A 21,983-nucleotide genomic window follows, 5' to 3' on the forward strand; every position below is an offset into this window, starting at 1 on the left:
CTGTCACTGCTTCCATTCTTCCCCTTCGATATGCCAGGAAGTGATGGGGCCAGATGCCATGATCTTCGTTTTTTTAATGTTGAGTTTCAAACCAGCTTTTGCACTCTCCTCTTTCACCCTCAACAAGAGGCTCTTGAGATCCTCTTCGCTTTCTGCCATTAGGGTGGTATCGTCTGCATATCGGAGGTTGTTGATAATTCTCCCAGCAATCTTAATTCCGACCTGTGATTCATCCAACCCAGCGTTTCTCATGATGTACTCTGCATATAAGTTAAATAAGCAGGGTGACAATATGCAGCCTTGTCGTACTCCTTTCCCAATTTTGAACCACTCGGTTGTTCATTTAAGCGAAGTGAGGGCCTCCCACTGCTGCAATCTTCATTTCCTATGAATGCCTCTGGGCTACATGGTGCTCAAAAACATTCTTAGGCATTTGGCAGCATATATGGAGTCTCTTTGATGGTCTCTGGCTGACTGTTTTAAATTAAGATATATGCTGTTATGCATGCTATCCGTTTTTTGTCCTTATGTGAATGGTTTTATACTTTATATAATGTATTTTAATGGTTTTTAATCTCTGTGACCCACCCAGAGAACTTCGGCTATGGTATAGAAATATAATAAATGAAATGAAATGTTTAGACAGAAAAAAAGGCCTGCATAGTTGGCTGGGGAATACTGCAAGTTGTAGGACTTATTTCTGTCTAAGCATGCATAGGACTGCACCTTTAGATTATAATTTTGATTAGCTACAATAACATATAATATGGAGATATTAGTAATTGAATTGTTGTAACCTTCCACTGAAATGCCCTACTGAAATGCCCTACCCACTGAAATGCAGGGGTAGGCAACGTGGTGCTCATAGGCAAAAGTGTGCCTCTGGACACCTTTCTGGGTGCCTGCCAAGTTGCCCGCCCCCTCCCACTTCGAAAACAAAACACATTTTCTTACTGGCAGCTGGGATCGCTTATCAGCAAAGTGAGGGCCTCCGGCTGCCCTCTTCATTTCCTGTGAAGGCCTCTGGGCTACATGATGGTGTTCAAAAACATTCTTAGGAAATGAAGAGAGCAGAGGACTGCAGGCCAGTGTTTTTCTCCGCAGCACACCCAGCCCTAGAGAAAAAGGGAAAGAAGAAAAAGGGTCTAAAAGCTGTGGGTTCAAAGGAATTATTTAGTTGCTGTGGCTCAGACCTCACCTCTGCCTTCCACACAGTCGTTTAGGCAAGTTACTTCTTCTGTGTGACTAGCCACACCTCCCATTGTAGCCATTTTGTGGTGGTGCCCACGACAAACTGTATCTGTATACATTAACCATTCCAAAGTATAGAAGAGCATTTACTCTTGCCCATTTTAATGTGCTGCCATTGGCACTATTAAATGGATGATTTAGTAAGATCCCGGTTAATGAACAGATATGTCTCTGTGATGTTGGAATAACAGAATCGGTTGAACATATTCTCTTACACTGTGATCTCTATAGGGAATGCAGAGAAAAGCTAATTTCCTCACTAATAACGGCCTTCCCGGGAAACTCCACCACTTTGGTATCCATTTGTTTAAGGGATGTGTCTTCTTGGGTCACTGGAAGGGTTGCCAGGTTTTTAATTATTTCAGTGCAAACTTGAAGAAAAATGATGTCCTTCTCTTGAGAGAAGGAACCTCAAAAATTGTATTTTGTTACTGTGCTAGTTTTAACTTTGCTTTACTTGTTTTATATTGGTTTTGCTGGTCTGTGACTGTAATAAATGAATTCATTCATTCAAGTTTATCAAATTGCCAAATGTGCCCATGGGCCCAAAAAGGTTGCCTACCCCTCCACTATTCTATTATGGAAGCTTCTTTAAAATACATCTTTTCAATCTGTTTTTAATATCTTTTGCGAGTTTTAAATCTTTCCTCTAAAGACCAGTCTACAGTCAAGTCTCATTGCAAACTTTTGTTAAGAAAACGTTGGACACCCAAGTTGATTTTCTTTTGGTTTTTCCCAACTGTGGAGCATTCCCTTCTCATTTTGGCAATTTTCACCAAAACCCCAAATGTTGTAACCAGAATAGAGGATGCAGATTGAGCCACCCTATTTAAGGTCCAGAATTGTTGTTAATTGCAAGTATAGGATTTGAGGCTTTATTTGGAAGGGGCATAGTTGAGTGGCAGAGCACTTGCTTTGCATACAAAAGGCCCCAGATCAAATCCCATTAAAGGTTCTCAACTAAAAGATCTGGGAAAGGAAGCTCCACCAAGGACCCTTGAGAGCCATTGCCAAACTATTATTTATTTATGGATTAGTATTAATAATTTAAAAAGTGCTCAAAATTGACTAAGCACTGTACACAAATTAAAGACAAGACAGGTCCCGCGTACAGGCTTACAATCTAAGACACAGCACAAAAGGAAACGGGGAGGGAAGAGGAAAACAAACAAGCCAGTTATTGACGCTACAGAATTGTTCTTATAGTGACCAGCTGGAATGGGGGGGGGGGGAGCCAAACAGCAGCTGGTCTCTCAGCCAAGGGAGGCAGTTACGTCATGTACCTCCATGCTGTTTTTGAATCTCATCTGCTACCTGGTAGTTTGATTTCTTTCCTGCCCAGTTTCATATAAAGTATTTATTACAAAGTATTTCATGTTTTTTGCTGAGATTTTTTAAAGGTGGGTGTATATTTTGCAGAAGAACATAGCACGCTCTTCCTGAAGCAGGTCACAAATCTCATTATTATTGGACACATAGTTTTTAAAAACCTTATTTTATTTAAGTTACAGAAAATCAGCACCGTACACAAAACCCACCTGGTTCCATAATGTCCTTGCTGCTCTTTGCTATCTTGCAATTTAAAAATATTATTTCCCTATTCCATTCCTTTATTAAAAAAAAAAAAAAGACTCAAGAACAAAGTCCAAATAAATACAGTTGCTTCCATGTCAAGATTCCACAGGCAGACTGCAAACTGCAGAAGCACTGTGATGCAAGAGAACACGTCAAGGTTCAGCCACACGGATGATGAAATACACTTAGGGCACAATCCTATGCATGATTAGACAGGAAAACGTCCTACAACTCCCAGCATTCCCCAGCCAGAAAAACGTCCTACAACTCCCAGCATTCCCCAGCCACTTAATTTTGGCTATCTGCATTGTTGACCCTCTCATGAGAAGAACAAACCCAAACGGGCTGCCATTTAGACTAGGTCTACTTGTTTTCTCCTGTTTGTTTTAAATTCTGGCTATGCGAGGGAATTCACAGTCAGGGCCACTTTATACATTCAGCAAGATCAAGCAGTAAAACAGTTCCTGGACTGTAAAAGATCAAAGGTTCAAATGTTCCCCATACGGGGGAGCAGGGAGAGACAAATAAACCATGACTCCCTGCACACAGAAAACTAGCATCTCAAGGTGAAGGATTCCACCTAGCTTCTCCCTCATATGCAACTTGAAGTGGTACAATCCAGAAATGCTTTACCACACTGGTTCTGCTGAATAGATCGGCTTGCCTTCAGTTGGTGCAGGAGAGGCTTTGAAAACTGGCTTACCACTGGATGCTCCTGCTCAGCAAGGACAAAGGAGAAGAGCAGTGTCTGCTGCCCAAAATGTCCCTAGCAATTATAGCTGCCTATGGAAAGGAGAAGTTCCTCGCTTACTGCTCTTCTTAGACTAGGTAAAAGCAGCAGCCGGCCAAGAAAACGAGGGAGATGCTCATTTTTTTGAAAAGACGTCTGTGGTGGAGGATGTTTGAGAGTGAGACAGTGATGGAACCTGCTACTTTCTGAGAGTATAGGGCAGAGGTGTCAAAAGTCTTCCAGCCCGAGGGCCAAATTCAGTTTCAGAGAAGCTCTTGGGGACCACGTTTCAGTGGTGGGCGGGGCCAACTGCAAAAGCGGAAAGGCCAAAATATCAAAAATGCCAGCATATTTTAGCTTCACTCTCTTCCTGCCAGTAACTAAGCTTTAGGAGAGGCATTTCAATCTTTTAGAATGTGGGGAAAACTGCACAAAAGCCAGGAAACCACCAAATGACTGGCAGCAAAGGGGAGGAGGCCATCTGGGGAACCTCAGAGAGCCACATTGGGATGCCAGGCAGGTCAGATTCAGCTCGTTGGCCTGAGGTTTGACACCCCTGGTATAGGGCAAGGTGACAATGATCATAAACCGACTGCTGTCAACCTAGGTGAAAGGAGACTCCCTTTTCCATTTCAGAATCCCAAACCAATAGAGAACCAACAGAGAGCTCACATCTGGAGACTGAGGGAGTGTGAGAGCCAAGCCTAGGTTGAAGTAGCAGAAAACTGTTGATCCAATAAGAAGGGTAGCTTTGCCTGCTAGGTTCCCCTTCATATCCACAGCCGTAAAGACAAAACATGACATTTTCATGACAGGGCGCCAGTGTGGCATGACCCCAGTTGTACAGAGAAGCTCAGTCTTTTCTTTTCTAAAAGAAAAAGAACGTGGATAGCTGGCCACAGAAAGCGGGCCACTGGGAATAACTCCATTTACAATCCTGACTTCTTCTGTGCTGATGATTCCATGAGAGTCTGTAGGCCCGAGTTCTGCTCTCGCTTGCCATTCTCTGAGGAGCTCGTACATCATGGTCTTCTGTGCGGCATGTGGATGTCCACAGGGACGAATGTCACTGCTATGTCACGGCCGGCGCCATTGCTGCTCTGTCCCGATGTGGAGGGGGTTGTGGCTTTCACATTCTTAGGTTCCAGCTCTCGCTTTGCCCTCATGCGTCTACAAAGAGAAAAGCAAATGTGACAAATGATGAATGTGACACGACAAACAGCTGGGATTGTATGGCTTAGAGAAAAGGTGAGTAAGGGGAAACATGAGAGAGGTCTACAAAATAAAGCACGATGAGGAGAATGTGGATAGGGAGACATTTTTCTCCCTCTCTCGTAATACTAGAACCTGGAGCCATCCCATGAACCTGATTGGTGGGAGATTCTGGACAGATAAAAGAGAGTAATTTTCACACAGCACAGAGTTAATCTATGGAATTCACTTCCACAAGATGTGGTGACAGCCACTAGTTTGGATGGCTTTAAAAGGGGGTTGGACAAATTCCTGGAGGAGAAGGCTGTTGTTGTTCAGTCGTTCAGTCGTGTCCGACTCTTCGTGACCCCATGGACCATAGCACGCCAGGCCTTCCTGTCCTGCGCTCTCTCCCGGAGCGTGCTCAAGTTCATATTCATTGCATCCGTGATGCTATCTAGCCATCTCATCCTCTGCCGTCCCCTTCTCCTTTTGCCTTCAGTCTTTCCCAGCATCAGGGTCTTTTCCAGGGAGTTTTCTGTTCGCATTAGGTGGCCAAAATATTGGAGCTTCAGCTTCAGTATCTGTCCTTCCAATGAGCACTCAGGGTTGATTTCCTTTAGGATGGACTGATTTGACCTCCTTGCAGTCCAGGGGACTCGTAAGAGTCTTCTCCAGCACCACAGTTCGAAAGCATCGATTCTTCGGCGCTCAGCCTTCCTTATAGTCCAGCTCTCACAGCCATACATTACTACTGGGAAAACCATAGCTTTGATTAGACGGACCTTTGTCAGCAAGGTGATGTCTCTGCTTCTTACTATGCTGTCTAGGTTGGCCATAGCTTTCCTCCCAAGGAGCAAGCGTCTTTTAATTTCATGGCTACAGTCACCGTCTGCGGTGATCTTGGAGCCCAAGAAAGTAAAATCTGTCACTGCTTCCATTTCTTCCCCTTCTATATGCCAGGAAGTGATGGGGCCAGATGCCATGATCTTCGTTTTTTTAATGTTGAGTTTCAAACCAGCTTTTGCACTCTCCTCTTTCACCCTCAACAAGAGGCTCTTGAGATCCTCTTCGCTTTCTGCCATTAGGGTGGTATCGTCTGCATATCGGAGGTTGTTGATAATTCTCCCAGCAATCTTAATTCCGACCTCTGATTCATCCAACCCGGCATTTCTCATGATGTACTCTGCATATAAGTTAAATAAGCAGGGTGACAATATGCAGCCTTGTCGTACTCCTTTCCCAATTTTGAACCACTCGGTTGTTCCATGTCTGGTTCTTACTGTTGCTTCTTGACCCTCGTACAGGTTTCTCAGGAGACAGGTAAGGTGGTCTGGTACTCCCATCACTTTCAGAATTTGCCACAGTTTGTTGTGATCCACACAATCAAAGGCTTTAGCGTAGTCAATGAAGCAGAAATAGACATTTTTCTGGAATTCTCTTGCTTTCTCCATGATGCAGCGAATGTTGGCGATTTGATCTCTAGTTCCTCTGCCTCTTCGAAACCCAGCTTGTACTTCCGGTAGTTCTCGGTTCGCATACTGCTGAAGCCTAGCTTGTAGAATTTTGAGCATCACCTTGCTGGCATGTGAAATGAGCGCAATTGTGCGGTAGTTTGAACACTCTTTGGCGTTGCCCTTCTTTGGAATTGGAATGTAAACTGACCTTTTCCAGTCTTGTGGCCACTGTTGAGTGTTCCAGATTTGTTGGCATATTGAATGCAGCACTTTAACAGCATCATCTTTTAGGATTTTAAATAGTTCGGCTGGAATACTGTCATCTCCGCTAGCTTTGTTGTTACTAATGCTTCCTAAGGCCCACTTGACTTCACTCTCGAGGATGTCCGGCTCAAGTTCAGTGACCGCACTATCATGGCTATCAGGGACATTCAGATCTTTCCTGTATAGTTCTTCTGTGTATTCTTGCCACCTCTTCTTAATCTCATCTGCTTCTGTTAGGTCCCTGCCTTCTTTGTCCTTTATCATGCCCATCTTTGCACAAAACGTTCCCTTGAGATCTCCAATTTTCTTGAAGAGATCTCTAGTCTTTCCCATTCTGTTGTTTTCCTCGATTTCTTTGCATTGTTCATTTAAGAAGGCCTTCTTGTCTCTCCTTGCTATTCTCTGGAACTCTGCGTTCAGTTGGGTATATCTTCCCCTTTCTCCCTTGCTTTTCGCTTCCCTTCTTTCGTGAGCTACTTGTAAAGCCTCATCAGACAGCCACTTGGCTTTCTTGCATTTCTTTTTCTTTGGGACGGATTTCGTTGCTGCCTCCTGAACAATGTTACGGACCTCCGTCCATAGTTCCTCAGGCACTCTGTCTATCAGGTCTAATCCCTGAAATCTATTCCTCACCTCCACTGTATATTCATCAGGGATATGATTTAGGTCATACCTGAACGGTTTAGTGGTTTTCCCGACGTTCTTCAATTTAAGACGAAATTTTGCAAGAAGCAGCTCATGATCTGAGCCACAGTCAGCTCCAGGTCTTGTTTTTACTGACTGTATGGAGCTTCTCCATCTTTGGCTGCAAAGAACATAATCAATCTGATTTCGATATTGACCATCTGGTGACGTCCATGTGTAGAGTCGCCTCTTGTGCTGTTGGAAAAGAGTGTTTGCTATGATCAGCATGTTCTCTTGGCAAAACTCTATTAGCTTTTGTCCTGCTTCATTTTGTACACCAAGGCCATGCCTGCCTGTTATCCCGGTGATTTCTTGACTTCCTACTTTAGCATTCCAATCCCCTATGATGAAGAGGACATCTTTTTTTGGTGTTAGTTCTAGAAGGTGTTGTAGGTCTTCATAGAACCGATCAACCTCAGCTTCTTCGGCCTCAGTGGTTGGGGCATAAACTTGAATTACTGTGATGTTGAATGGTTTGCCTTGGATTCGTACTGAGATCATTCTATCATTTTTAAGATTGTACCCCAGTACTGCTTTTCCCACCCTTTTGTTGACTATGAGTGCTACTCCATTTCTTCTAAGGGATTCTTGCCCACAATAGTAGATATGATGGTCACCTGAATTAAATTCGCCCATGCCTGTCCATTTGAGTTCGCTGATTCCCAAGATGTCGATGTTCAATCTTGCCATCTCATGTTTGACCACCTCCAGCTTACCTTGATTCATTGATCTGACATTCCAGGTTCCTAAACAATATTGTTCTTTACAGCATCGGATTTTCTTTTCACCACCAGACACATCCACAGCTGAGTGTCCTTTCGGGTTTGGCCCAGCCGCTTCACTCTTTCTGGCGCTACTTGGAAATACCCTCTGCTCTTCCCCAGTAGCATATTGGACACCTTCCGACCTGAGGGGCTCATCTTCCGGCGTCATCTCTTTTAGCCTTGTGATACGTTCCATGGGGTTTTCTTGGCAAGAATACTGGAGTGGGTTGCCATTTCCTTCTCCAGTGGACCACATTTTGTCAGAACTCTCTGCCATGACCTGTCCGTCTTGGGTGGCCCTGCACGGCATAGCTTATGGCTTCACTGAGTTACGCAAGCCCCTTCGCCACAACAAGGCAGTGATCCATGAAGGGGAGGAGAAGGCTATCAAGGGCTATAGTTCTAATGGCTGTATGCTCCCTCCAGGAGCAGAGACACTATGCCTATGTACATCAGTTGCTGGGGAACACAGGCGGGAAGGTGCTGTTGCGCTCATGTCCTGCTTGTGAGTTTCCTGTAGGCAGCTGTTTGGCCACTGTGAACAGAATGCTGGACTAGATGGACCCTTGGTCTGATCCAGCAGGGCTCTTCTTAGGTTCTTATGTAATTATGTCACAGGACTTGCTGGTCATGAATTGTCGTGTCTTGGGATGGTCTCTACTTCCCTTGCCCCGTACTATATTCTAGGATGGGCAGAAAACCTGATGGATCCTCTGGCCTCTTACAGACAAATTATAGGAGCTTCACAAGATAAACTGTGCCACTTGAACCTGTCACCTGGAGCCTGAAGCAGTCCAGTCCAGCACGGGGGCCTGTTTCGAACCAGACTTCAAGACTGTCCATGCCACTCCAGGAACCCCAAGATCACAAGGGATGACTTAGTGACACAGCTACTTCTCATGCCACTGTTGCCCTCTCTAGAAGGAGGGAGACGAAGGGCCATAGTTCAGTGGTAAAACACAGGCGATGCATGCCACAGGTTTGAGGTCCAATCCCTGGCCTCGCCAGGTAACAATGCCGAGCTAGATGGACCAATGGTATGGCAGCTTCCTATGTTTCTAAGCTGGGATAACCCTGACTTGGGATGTAACTTCGTTCTTGTTCCCTCTCACGTTATCTTAGCTTATTAGATAGGGGTAGGAAGCAGCCATGCTGTAGCAGCCCCCATGCCATCAAGGTAATGCAAAGGTGCAAAACCTGCAGCCCTCCAAGGCCCTTACTACGACCCCTCAAGAGTGCCCACCATTGCCAAATTCCCACCAACACCACCGTCGATTTCCCCACCACGTGTACATTCCACTCTCTCCCTCTACGTCAAGTTCCTTGGTCCTCTCCGTTCACAATCACACACTCCAAGGTAAAGGGCTTCAGGCTCACTACTTTCTTAGTTAGCGAACAGGCTCTTTACAAAGGCAAATCCGCAGAGTCTCTCAGGCTACAAAGGAAAACAGCTACTCCACACAATTACGAATATCAATAGAAGAGCCAAGTGGGAATTGGAGACATTGCCGGCAGTTTGAACAAGAACTTGCTGGACAGAATAACTTGCGGGGGGATGCCCCTCCCTTACAGTTGTGCCCTCCTGCGTAGGCTACCACGCATAGCCAACCGGGTGGAGCGTCTGAGCTCTGCCTCTAACTTTTCCTGCTTTGCTCTGCGCTGGACTCTAGCATCCTTCAGGTCACACCCCGCACTCTCCTCCTCCTCCGAGACCTGAGTTCTCACGGGGGAGGGGGGGGCTTCAGGTCAAGCCATCTGTGAGCCACGTTCCTGAGAAGAACACCTATCTGAGCTCACTAGGGAGGAAACCTCCCCCAGTTCTGGCTGTTCCCATTCTGAGTCTGAGCTGCTATGTCCCTCCACAGGCTCAGAATAATTCCTGACACCCTGTTCTGTCTCTGCTGTGATGAATGCTTAGCATTGTTTAGGCGCTGGTGAGGCCTGGGTTTACCTATGGACTGGTTTTTTCCAGCAAGGAACAAGAAAAGTTCAGCACAATGGAAAGTTCTGAACAGTGCTGTGGCTAGAGGCCAGACAGGCTTGCCTGTATGTTGTTCCAACAAGAAGCAGAACAAGACTGAGGCTTAAATAAGAGTGCACCTGAATTTAGATTGGTTAGCCCCGCCTCCATACTGCCAGAGGCTTGGTCTCTTAAAGGGGCCTGGCCTGTTTAAGCAAGCTCATAGGACTATTGGAAGCTGCCTTATGAGTCAGGCCATTGGTCCATCTAGCCCAGTATCGTCGACACTGACTGGCAGCAGCTCTCCAGGGTTTCAGGCTGGAGTTTTTCCAGCCCTACCTGAAGATGCTGGGGATTGAACCTGGACCTTCTGCATACCAAGCAGGTGCTCTACCACTGAGCTATGGTCCCTCCCTTATACTGTCCTAGTTTGCACAACACAACAGCCCACCGTGGCTTAATTTACACATGGGGGTTGTTGCATTGTGCTGTCGCATTGTGCTGTCCTCCCAGCTTGCCATGGATTGTCATGCTGTGCAAACCCCTCAACCCAGGCTGCAACAAGGTGGAAGGGGCTGTAGCATGCTAGTGTCCTCATGGCCCATGTCCTCAGAGTCTGAAGACAGTAATACAGCCTCCTCTGGATGCAGGGAGCTGACTCTTGGGATCTTGGGGAGATAGAAGCCTCTTCCTGTGAGGAAAAGGGGTTGGGATTATCTGAGGATGAGGGTTCGGAGTCCTGGCCCATGACACCCCACAGAGATCAAACAGATCACTCTTTCCCCACCACGGCTAGCACTGAGGAAAGAGCAATCTCTTTCAGGATCTCCAGGATATGTGTGTGTGTGCACGTGCGCACGTGTGCCCCTGACCCAGGATTGCTGTTCATTATTTATCTATGGTATTTCTATACCACCTTTCTGAAGCCAAGGCAGATTACCAAAAATCCAGAAGATAAAACAGCAGTGAAATAAAAAGATAGTAAAACGCTAAAAGCAACCTTAAAAACCACATGCGGCCTTTGGGGCTGAAAAAGCTGTGCCCCCCTGAGGTAATGCAGCTTCTCCATGCAGAGGCTTTTTATCCCGCAATTTTACCAGGGCTTCTGCTTCCAGATTCTTTGCATGATTAAGCTCGGCCCTTTACATGTGCTTCCCTTTCCCCCTAACTTCCGCCCACTTTATCTGCAAGTTCTATATGTTTCATTATACAGCCACTAGATTGCACTGTGGTATAGTTCCTATTATTGAACAACTTCATAGACTCATAGAATAGTAGGGTTGGAAGGGGCCTACAAGGCCATCGAGTCCAACCCCCTGCTCAATGCAGGAATCCAAGTCAGAGCATCCCTGACAGATGGCTGTCCAGCCTCGTCTTGAACGCCTCCAGTTCTCTTTTCACAGAGAAATTCAACTCGCTGTATGTTAATGGCTCATTATCTCTGATCTTTTGAAAAACGGGATAACAGTCAAAAGACACAGGAGATGCCCTGGAGGCTGACGCCGTCATGTACAGGACCCACAAACTTCCATGAGTAACCAAGCTCAGCTGAAGGATAAAAGCTCAATGTGGAGAAGCCCTATATATCCTACAAGGCAGCTGATCATGTTTTTTGTCTCCAGGAACTCCTATTAAGCTCCACCCAGTTGTCTATTTATTGGCTCTCCTTTGCATAGTTTGCCCCATAGGAAATACATATCACCCTACAGGGGGCTTTCCCAAAGCAAAAACACGTGGTGCAGGACCACAGAGCTACACTGTGAATGTGGAAACACAGCACAGCACCATGGTAGCGAGAGATTATGCGGAAACACCCACAGAATACAAGCAGTGCTATGCACAATCTGCTTGTTGTTCTCCTGAAAAATTAAAGGAACTTGAGCACAAAGCTGAGTCCCTGACTCACCTATTATACACTTTCAGCAAGAGCAGAACTGCCGTAAATATAACGATCACACCAACTACAATGGCCGCCACAATTGCTCCAGAACCTAATGTGAAGAAGGAAAGAAAACAAGAAACAGCAATGCTGAAGTGAAAGTCTTTCATGCACCCCAGGTTTTAAATAGTTTTTCAATACCCAACATGCAGTAAACCTGGGATTTGGGATCAAAAGTGCTATCTTGGGTACAGCTCAGAGCTTGGGGTGTGGAGTATCAAATGTTTTTTTTATTTGTTTTTTAAAAAACTTTTATTTTCTTTGCCTTTTTTGTTTTTTCAAGTGTGAGGAATAACAGTGTTCTCCACCACTGCTGAATCTCAAAAGACTTTTGAAACAGCCCTCAATTTCACGAGCAGCCTGCCACATGCAACAAGGGGTGGCTGCTGGAGAAAAACAAACCCAGCGCCCCCCAAGGTCATGGACCAGTTCTTTGGATCTCTGCCAGGGACTCTTGACCTAAGAAAAACAGCTCTGAAGGCTCTGGTACGGATGTGGCACAGGAGCCTTATGACTGGAGGAGACGCCTTCTTTATTTATGTATTACGGTGACTGATATTCTCCACCTTTCAGAATAGAAATCCTTCCAAGGCAGCTTACAAGTACAATAAAATTACCTCAATAAAATCACTATAAGCGATATTTAAAACAACAACTCATAAGGATCCATCCCACAGGGCAGTTGATGGCCGGAGCCCTGTGGCAGAAAGGAGGGACAGGCCAGCTGCCGCAGGGGCCCACGGTGGTCTGGAATGCTTCCCACAGGGTCGTTGATGGTAGAAGGTATGATGGCCATTAGTTGAGGCTGGTGGCTCTGATTTCAGGGGGGTTGTGAATCCATTCTGGGTTTCAGTCAGAACCAGCCAGAACTCTAAAGGAGCTATCCAAGGTGCTGAACCCAATCTCCAAAATCGGTCCAGCACATTGGATAGATCCTTTAGAGTTCTGGTTGTTTCTGACTGAAACCTAGGATGGTTTCACAGCCCCACTGAAATCGGAGCCACCAGCCTCTGCTGGTGGCCATGTGTCCTCTTTTACAGAGGACTGACCTCTGTTTGAAGGGCTGCCCTGTCCAATACCAGTTTAAAGATCAAGAACTGTAAGAACTGTTGTCCGTCCACAGGTAGCACCTGGACAGCAGATTGATCAGGCACACAACTCACCTGGTAACAGTTGTCTGCACTATGGTGAGCTGGACTATTTCTATTTACATTATTTCAACAGAAATAGATGGACTATTTCTATTTAAATGTATTTCTATTTAAATTATAACTATTTCTAAATGTACATCTATACCTGTCAATTAGCAGATGTAAATGCTATGCAAATCACTGCCCTTTTTGTCCTCTCTTTTGGTGATGTGTTTCCTCATTTTTGGTGATTCATAAGTGGTGGCCGCAATAGAAGGCCCTGTCTTCTCCTTTTTTTAAATACACCTTTCAAAGGAGCCTTGGGGGCTCCAGTTTGAGCTGCCTAGGGGAAGGCCACAGCAGAACGTGAGTGCAATAGCAGCACCCTCCCACTCATGTTCTCCAGCAACTGGTACTGTATATCCAGTTATCATATTATCCTGTTATCCGCCATGAATTTATCTAATCCCCCTTTAAAGCATTGGTGACCACCACACCCCTTTTATTCTCCCTGAAGTCCAAATTCCTCTATTAGAAAACATACAGACATTCAGATGTCACACTAAGCCAAGATGGTTAGGGAATTTCTGCTAACCATGGCAGCTTAGCGTGTCACGTGGGGGGAGAAAACCACATTCCTTGTGGTTAGTAAGCCACCCTGGCTAACCACCCCCCTGCAACAAGGTTAAGGGACCTCGGGGTGGCTTAGCGTCTCATCTGGTGGGCTCCATGGTGGTTAAAACAGGCTCTGGAGGACTACCAGGAGTCCTTCCAGGTGTCAGGGTTGGATCGGAGCCCAGAGAGCCCCAAAGCAGTTCTGATTCTGCGGAAGAGATAGAAACCGCAGGAGAGGAACCCGCGCGCTGTACAGAGGAGCAGCCAGGGGGAGAGCCCCTCCCGGTACACATTCCTGAGAGTGATAGTGACCCTGGCAGGGAGAGGGAGGTACAACAGCAGTTTCTGGACGCTAGGTGCCGGCGCAGCGTCAAGCGGGAGATGGCGGGCGCTGAGAGGAGGCGCTCAGCCTGCCTGGCGTGACAGCAACAGCGGTGCCCTGATACCCCACGGGAAAGGGGTGGACTCTCTCCTCCTAGCTCATACGTTCAGAGGTTTCCCGCCTTCCCCTTCAAACGGAGATCAACTGATTCCTAAGGTTAGAACCCCCGAGTAGGCAGCTCTCTTAAGTCTCACTCGTAGGATCAAGCAATTAGCATCTGTAAGCATCATTAAGTTGAATGGAAATAAAGCCTTGGAAAAGAGCCCTATCGTCTGCGTGTTGATTCTGGCTACCTGAGGATTTCAGAAGGCAGCAGGGGCGACCTCCCGACACCAGGAGACCATAGAGTCTGCCCGCTAGAGCATCCACCACTGCCAGCAACGCTGTAGCCACCATGGACTTTCTCTATGGCCGCATGGCCATTTTGGCCACTGGAGCAGCCGCCAGGAGCCCATTCACATGGCAGAAGACACCGGGATGTGCGCTAACCATGCCGGGAAGATCGCCAGGTAACTATGGAGGGGGGTGGTTAGCACTGCATGGTTCCACAACTGTCTGGCAGGCCCGCGTGTAGTGGTTTTGCTACCCCCCTCATAGTTACCCTAACCACCCTCCCCCCTTATGCATCTGAACAGCCCAACAGAATTTAAGAGCCCCCAAATGCCAGCATCTTACTCTGATAAAGAATTTGTTCTTGAGACTTTACGGTCGCATTTGTCGAAGGCAGGGAATTCTCAGCCGCTGGCAAAACTGTCGTCATCTTGATTCTAGCTGGGCAGAGCAAAAACGGGAAAGGAGCCATTAGAGAAACTAAAGCAGACGCAGCAATATAATTGGTTGGGCCGCTGTCTATTGCAGGGGTGTTGAAATGCTCTCAGCCCAAGGCCCAATTCCATTTCAGAGAAGGTTTCGAGGGCAACATTCCAAAGGTGGGCAGGGCCCAAGGGAAAAGGGACGGGGCCAAAATACCACCCTATTTTCCCTTGAAGTGCTTGCTGCTGGCAATTAAACCTCAGGGGAGACATGTCATCTTTTAGAATGGTTGGATGGGGGAACTGCAGAAAGCCAGGGCAACTGAAAGGATCCAGGGGCTGGAGCATCTCCCCTATGAGAGGAGGTTACAACAGCTAGGATTGTTTAGCGTGGAAAAAGGAAGGTGAGGGGAGGCCTGATAGAGGTGTACAAAATCATGCATGGTGTGGAGAATGTGGGTAGGGAGACATTTTTCTCCCTCTCTCATAATACCAGAAGCCAACAGGGTTATCCTGTGAAGCTGGTTGGTAGGAGATTCAGGACAGATAAAAGAAAGGACTTCTTCACACAGCGCATCGTTAAACTGTGGAATTCACTGCCACAAGATGTAGTGATGGCCCCTAATTTGGATGGCTTTAAAAGGGGGCTGGACAAGTTCCTGGAAGAAAAGGCTATCAATTGCTACTAGTCTTGATGGCTATGTGAGGCAGCATGCCTCTGTACACCAGTTGCTGGGGAACATGGGCAGGAGGATGCTGTTGCGCTCATGTCCTGCTTTGGGGTTCCTGGTCAACAGCTGGTTGGCCACTGTGTGAACAGAATGCTGGACTAGATGGACCCTTGGTCTGATCCAGCAGGGCTCTTCTTATGTTCTTAAACCACCAAATGTGGGGGAAAGGGCGCATACGTATCTGGGGAGGCCTGGGGGGGGGCTGAGGTTCTGCACCCCTGGTCTATTGCTAGTGGAGTGTGCTCACTTTCTGATTATGCAGATGTCTTTGGTCTTATCCAAATGATGGTGTGATTGTTTATACTTCTTTTTAGATTTATGAAACTGCACCCTGTGCCTAGCACACACAAAGGGTGATGTATAGTAACAATAAACATTCAGAAAGCACCTAAAACCATTAGGTGCTGCAATCACTTGTACCAGCTCATTTTGCCGCATGTGTAGATCAGACCCATGAAACTGACCCATCCTAAACCAGTATGTCATAGTGGTTAGAGTGTTGGAGTAGTACGGGGGGGGGGGGGACGACAACACCCAAGTTCAATTCCCTGCTCAGCCAAGTTGCTCACTGGATGACCTTTGGTCAATCGCTTTCTGCCTAACCTACCTCACAGGGTTGTTGTGAAGATAAAATGCAGGGGCAGGGAGGAAGATCATGCACACTATCTTGAGTTCCTTACAGGATAGCAATGTAATAAATAAATACAATCTAGAGAGACCTTTGGTCAATTTCACTTCTGCAGAAAGTCTTGCTGAAACGTGAGGGCAAGTTCGGAAAAGTGTAAAGGAGGCAGCTGAGATTTTGGGGTGGGGTTAACAGGGAGCTGTGCCCTGTTCTGAGAACTCAGCCAAGGAGCTTCAGTTTCAGCTCCCATGCAGTCTGAATACTAAGGCAATCACATGGCATGATACGGCCAGAGGGAGGGGTTGTGTCGCTCATTGCCATCAGTGTCACAGATTCCTATCCAACAGGTGGCTGTGATGTATATGCTACACATTCCGCACATGCCAGGGAAAGGCTATCATATAAAGATTAAATAGAAGAAAAAGAATGTCATTTTCCTGGGCAGAGTCAGGTCAAGGCTAGCTGGAGCCTTTTGCTGATCATAGTTTTTAAGACCCTCTCCAACATAGGGTGAACACATAGAAAGTGGTGCAGGTGCAGTTTGTCATGCAGGGGTGAGGAAAGGCATAGTGGCTGAAATTCCCTTATCTATCCAACCATTAAAACCACGGCCTCTCTTACTTCTAATAACTGTAATAACTCATTTATTGTGGTATAAACATCCGTGACTAGAGTCCACTTCATCAGATGCATGGAACACAATTCTCATTTGGCAGGTGTGTGTGTGTGTGTGTGTATATATGTATGTATGTATGTATAATCCATCTTCTCTCTCTCTCTCTCTCACACACACACACACACACACACACACACGGGAGTGCGTATAGAGGAAAAATGGGGCTAAAAGCAACTGAATACAAAAAGTACCACCTGCTGACAATTCTGCATAAAACTGAAGATAAGCAAAGCAACTATTCATAGCAGCAGTAACTGGTAATAAGACAATTGTCCTCCCATTGCTAAGTTAATTAACGCCTGTAGTGAGACAGAAACAACAAAAAGTATTGTGACACCTAAAAGGCTAACACATTTATTATGGCATATTTCATGGACAGGAGTCCACTCCATCAGATGCATGAAATTTTATCCTCAGTTGGTAGGTGTATGTTTGTGTGTGTATACGCAGACACACACACAAGTGTATGGGTGGGGGGGGGGGAGAAATGGTAAGCAGCAAGGTCAAATGACAATGAAATGCAGAAAGTACAGTCTGCAATAATTCAATTAAAGCTTAAATTGTATGGAAAATGAGCATAGTACCCATTCATAACAGCATTAATCACTTCCCCTTCACACACTTATGCCCAGCCTCCATAGGCTCCCTGATTGCTTGATCATTACTGTAGATGGAATAATTTAATAACAGGATAATGTGGGAGAAAAGAATGTATCCCCAGAAAAACACCATGTACATCACTAATGAGGAATGTGGCATTGCAAACCATGGATTGGATCCAGATTGAGTCATACTTACAGTGGACCTTGATTTCAATGGGTCAACTCTAAGTATGACTCAATTTGGATCCAACCCCATGAGCATACAAAAAGGTATATGAATGCTCTGATACACATACACACCCCAAATTCGCAACACAAATAAATATAACTCAGTGACACCTTTGACACTCAGTAAACGGGGTCATGTACTTCAGCCGTGTGCTTGTTCATGGTCACCTCTAGCTACTCTTCCTGTCCTCCTTTTGTTGTCTCTCTCCCTGCCCATGTCAAAATGTAGGTTGTAAACTACTTTGGGCAGGAACCTGTTGTGTGTTTGCTTATAGTACTAAATCTCCATATACAGTAGTTGTATTTTAGAAATAGTATTGAAACCTATCTGCTTTTTGAGATAAGTATTTTTATTAATAATTAATATTATTTTATTCTTATTAATTAACATTTGTATCCTGCCCTTCTTCCAAGCTGCTCAGGATGGCATATACAAGTGTTATGTATTGCATTTTATCCTAATAAAAACTCTGTTTGGCAGTTTAAGCTGAAAGGTAGTTTCCAGAACACCTGGGGATACGAACCCAGGTCTCCCCAGTCCAGAGGGCTGAGCAGTTTTTCTCCATGAAAATGAAGTCTAGCTAGATGGACCAACGGTTTGACTTGTTATAAAAGTAATATTGGGGAGGGAGACTCAAAACAATGGGAGTTTTGGGCAGACGCCCCTGTAGCTGAAAGCGGACATTACGTGACAAGTTGATTAAACTGAGAACTGGCGTGGCTAGAAGGGTTTTTATAGGGCCTGATGTCTCCCAATGGGCTGGTGAAGTCAGCTGACTGACTCCAAGTTGTTGGGTCAGGTGACAGAACTCAAGCCAGTACTGCAGGCAAGAGGATGCCCTTGACTCACACAGCGCAGTCTGTCCGTCAAGCAGGCTGAGAGACTAGAACACTGGTGACACAGGAGGTAAGCGTGGCTGCTGGGTTCAAGACCTCCACTGGCACCTTACAAATAAATCTACAAAATTTCACACACACACACACACACACACACACACACACTCTTAGTCATGTGAAGGCCCAGGAAAAATTGGGAAAAAAAGGGGAGGAAAACAGTTATTTTCTATTGTTTTTCTAAGGACTGTTTTTGTGTTTTTCCAAAAAATTGGAAAAAATTGAAACACTTTGGATTATGAAATATTTTCTTTCAAATGTAAGACAAAGTATTTATATATTGTTACCCAGCCTGTACTCTTCTCAAAATAATTTCTAGAAACTATGTAATAAGAACACTTTTATAGAAAGACTAGAGATGTAAAATGTCCGGAAATAATGAAGTCATGGGGGAAAATATTTTTAATCCTCTCTGTAAGATTCCTAGCATAGTTATTTCTTTCATTCTTTATTAAGATTATTAATCTAAAGTATATTTTACTGATAGACATTTATGATCAGGTTCCCAACATGTGAGTAGAGTCACCATTGTGCATTCTTGACAGCTTGGGTTTTGTTCTGTAGAGTCCTGTGTTTCTGATGCTATAGCGGTCATTTAAAGTTGTACTAATCTGTTCAGACAATAATTACAAATTTACTGAGGTTACTTTTAAAAGTTAAAAAAAATAATGATAATTTTCTGAGCAAACTAAGTCACACATAAAATAACTTTAGGAACAGAAAGTCTGCTTTTTGTTCCTAAAGCAGCCCTCCCCAACCTGGTGCTCTCCAGAAGTTTTGGACTACAGTGCCCAGCATTCCTGACCATTGGCCATGCCACCTAAGGCTGATGGGGGCTGAAGTCCAAAATATCTGGACAGCACCAGGTTGGGGAAGGCTGTTTTAAAGCAATAAAGTGGCTTTATATCTGTAAAGAGCGCCAAAAAAATAAGTATTGCTTATTTTTCTATTTTTCCAAAACTTCCAAATTTTCAAAAACAACAACAGGGTTTTTCCCCATGACCTAAAAATTTCCAGAAATTTTACATCTCTAGTCATGTGTAGCACATCAGTGGCATGAAAGATAGAAAGAACCTCAAAGAGTTCTCTTCCAGGTTTCAAAAGTATTTCTGCCTGGGTAAGTATTCCTGCCCAGCAATTGAGCAAGTTGCAAGACAGACATTTGTGCAGACATCTTTTTTTGTCCCACTATCACCTCTGGTCAAAGAGGGTTTGCAGGCTTTTGAAATGCCAAACCTGTTTACCAGAGATAGGAGTGGGATGAGTGCATGCACCATAACCAGCCATCCCTTTTCCAAATGGCTCTCAACTCTCTGAAAAAAAAAAAACACCTATTGTTTGTTTCCATTCTCAAACGCTCAATTTTCAATCTGGCCCTGGCTACGGAGACATAATGATTTATAAGAAATTAAACCCAATTTGTAAATGTTCCATGACCGCCCCCGCCCCAAGCTTCAATGAAGGAGAGTTTGGCTTAAGAGAGAAAACCCCAGGCACCTGGTGGCGGGCAGGTCTGGGGAGGTGGGAACGATCACACAGAGAGCTTCCCCCTTGCCACGAAGGGCCCAGTGAGCTAAGCGCAGCCACTGCCAATAACCTTGAATCCATCTCTATAATGAAAGTTCTATAAATGGAATTTCAATAAAACAACCCCCCCCCCCCCCGAAATACGGGAAAATTCAGATAATCGCTGGCAGTCATTGAGAATGTTGGCTTCTTCTGGAGTTTTGCCCCCAGTTTTCAAAGCTTTGAATTACAAGGTTGTTTGTGTCAAAGCAGTCTCGCTATTTCTAGCCAAAATGAGGAGAAGCAAAAATGAAAATAACTCAGGCTCTGAATCCATAACTAGGTCATTCTCCTCGAAGTGAATGGCGCCTTTGTGTATCCAAGGCTGAGTTACTTTTGTAACATGATAATCTACTGTGGTCGGGGATCCTTTTTTTCCTCTTCCCCGTTTTCAAAGAATTGAATCCAAACGTTCTCCTTTCCTGCCCCACCACCAGCCCCACTGTATGTTATTTTTATAGTGAGTTTGTGGTTCTCCAGCTTCAACCTGTCAGCACTATACACACACACACACACACACACACACACGATGGCTACTGCTTCTTGAAGTAGGATCTGTCATCGCTTCCTTTCTATCCAACCGGAGACCCTGAAAGGCCGCAACTGACCACCTCGTTCCTGCTTAACGAGGGAATGGTGGGAGCTGCGTCAAGGGCCATGCTCTCCTTTCAAGAGGGTGGCAACAAGGAAAGTAGGATGGGAAGCAACAGAAAAAGGCCAGATAAATATTATTTTAAAGCAGGGCTGTAAGGGCCTAACTACACATTACACACTAGCCGGCTGGAGTCTCGTAGGGCGGCCAGAGAACAGCCCTTTTACAGAGGACAGTCCTTCACTTGAAGGGCTGCTAGGCCATCGTCTTTTTGAAGGGCTGTCCTGCCCAAGTCTGGCAAAAAGATAAAGAACCACCAGAACTGCTGCCCATCCACAGGTAGCACCTGGACAGCAAACTGAACAGTCAGTCACACAAATCCCCTGGCCACAGTCTTCTGCACTAGGGTGAGATGGAATGAATTATTTAAATTGTAATAATCTTTTCTAAATTTGCATCTACCCACATCAATTAGCACATGCTGTTTTATGAAAATTGTCCTCTTTTGTCCTCTTTTTTGGTGATGCATTTCCTCTGTTTTGGCAATTCCTATGGGGCTACCCTAGTTTAGAGGCCGTTTGACTCTGGGTATCAATTTCTACAAAGAGAGGGCTGACCCGAGACATTTTGCTGCCTGAGGCAAAGCAGCAAATGGCTCCTAGCTCCCTGAAGTCAAGGTTGTTGTTGTTGTTCAGTCGTTCAGTCGTGTCCGACTCTTCGTGACCCCATGGACCATAGCACGCCAGGCCTTCCTGTCCTGCGCTCTCTCCCGGAGCGTGTTCATATTCATTGCATCCGTGATGCTATCTAGCCATCTCATCCTCTGTCGTCCCCTTCTCCTTTTGCCTTCAGTCTTTCCCAGCATCAGGGTCTTTTCCAGGGAGTTTTCTCTTCGCATTAGGTGGCCAAAATATTGGAGCTTCAGCTTCAGTATCTGTCCTTCCAATGAGCACTCAGGGCTTATTTCCTCTAGGATTGACTGATTTGACCTCCTTGCAGTCCAGGGGACTCGTAAGGTTCTTCTCCAGCACCACAGTTCGAAAGCATCAATTCTTCGGCGCTCAGCCTTCCTTATAGTCCAGCTCTCACGGCCATACATTACTACTGGGAAAACCATAGCTTTTGTTCTAAGCTTTTGTTCTAAAACCCCATGGAGCATATCACAAGGCTAAAAGAAGTCAAGGTACATAGTAGCAAAAGCTGGACAATTTTTTTTGACCGCTGAGGCAGAAAATCCCACAAGTGCCTCTCCACTCCACTCCCTGGCAGTACAAATGCAACAATAATGAATAATTAACAATTTGCTGCTCACAAAACCTGTTGCCCAAGGCAGCTGCCTCACTCTGCCTAACAGCAGGGTCAGCCCTGCTGATGG

General features: G+C 45.5%; 1 protein-coding gene across 2 annotated transcripts in view; it reads right to left on the minus strand.

Moving 5' to 3' along the window:
• Positions 1–2,254: 2,254 nt before the first annotated feature.
• The window catches only part of NCMAP (non-compact myelin associated protein), a 46,131-nt gene continuing 26,402 nt past the window's right edge, over positions 2,255–21,983 (minus strand). Inside the window, exons 2-4 of one of the 2 annotated variants that reach the window (XM_084815893.1) lie at positions 14,618–14,709; positions 11,783–11,867; positions 2,255–4,726 (exon numbers count right to left, since the gene is read on the minus strand). In XM_084815893.1, the coding sequence (XP_084672019.1) occupies positions 4,579–4,726; positions 11,783–11,867; positions 14,618–14,702 (318 nt within the window). In that variant the 5' untranslated portion in view covers positions 14,703–14,709 and the 3' untranslated portion in view covers positions 2,255–4,578. Of the gene's footprint in view, positions 4,727–11,782; positions 11,868–14,617; positions 14,714–21,983 lie in introns of both variants that reach the window. The other variant, XM_084815894.1, reaches the window with a different exon arrangement.

Source organism: Heloderma suspectum, chromosome 10 (assembly GCF_057233095.1).
Source record: "Heloderma suspectum isolate Gila_16-S chromosome 10, 16-S_ref, whole genome shotgun sequence".
Taxonomy (NCBI): Eukaryota; Metazoa; Chordata; class Lepidosauria; order Squamata; family Helodermatidae; genus Heloderma; species Heloderma suspectum.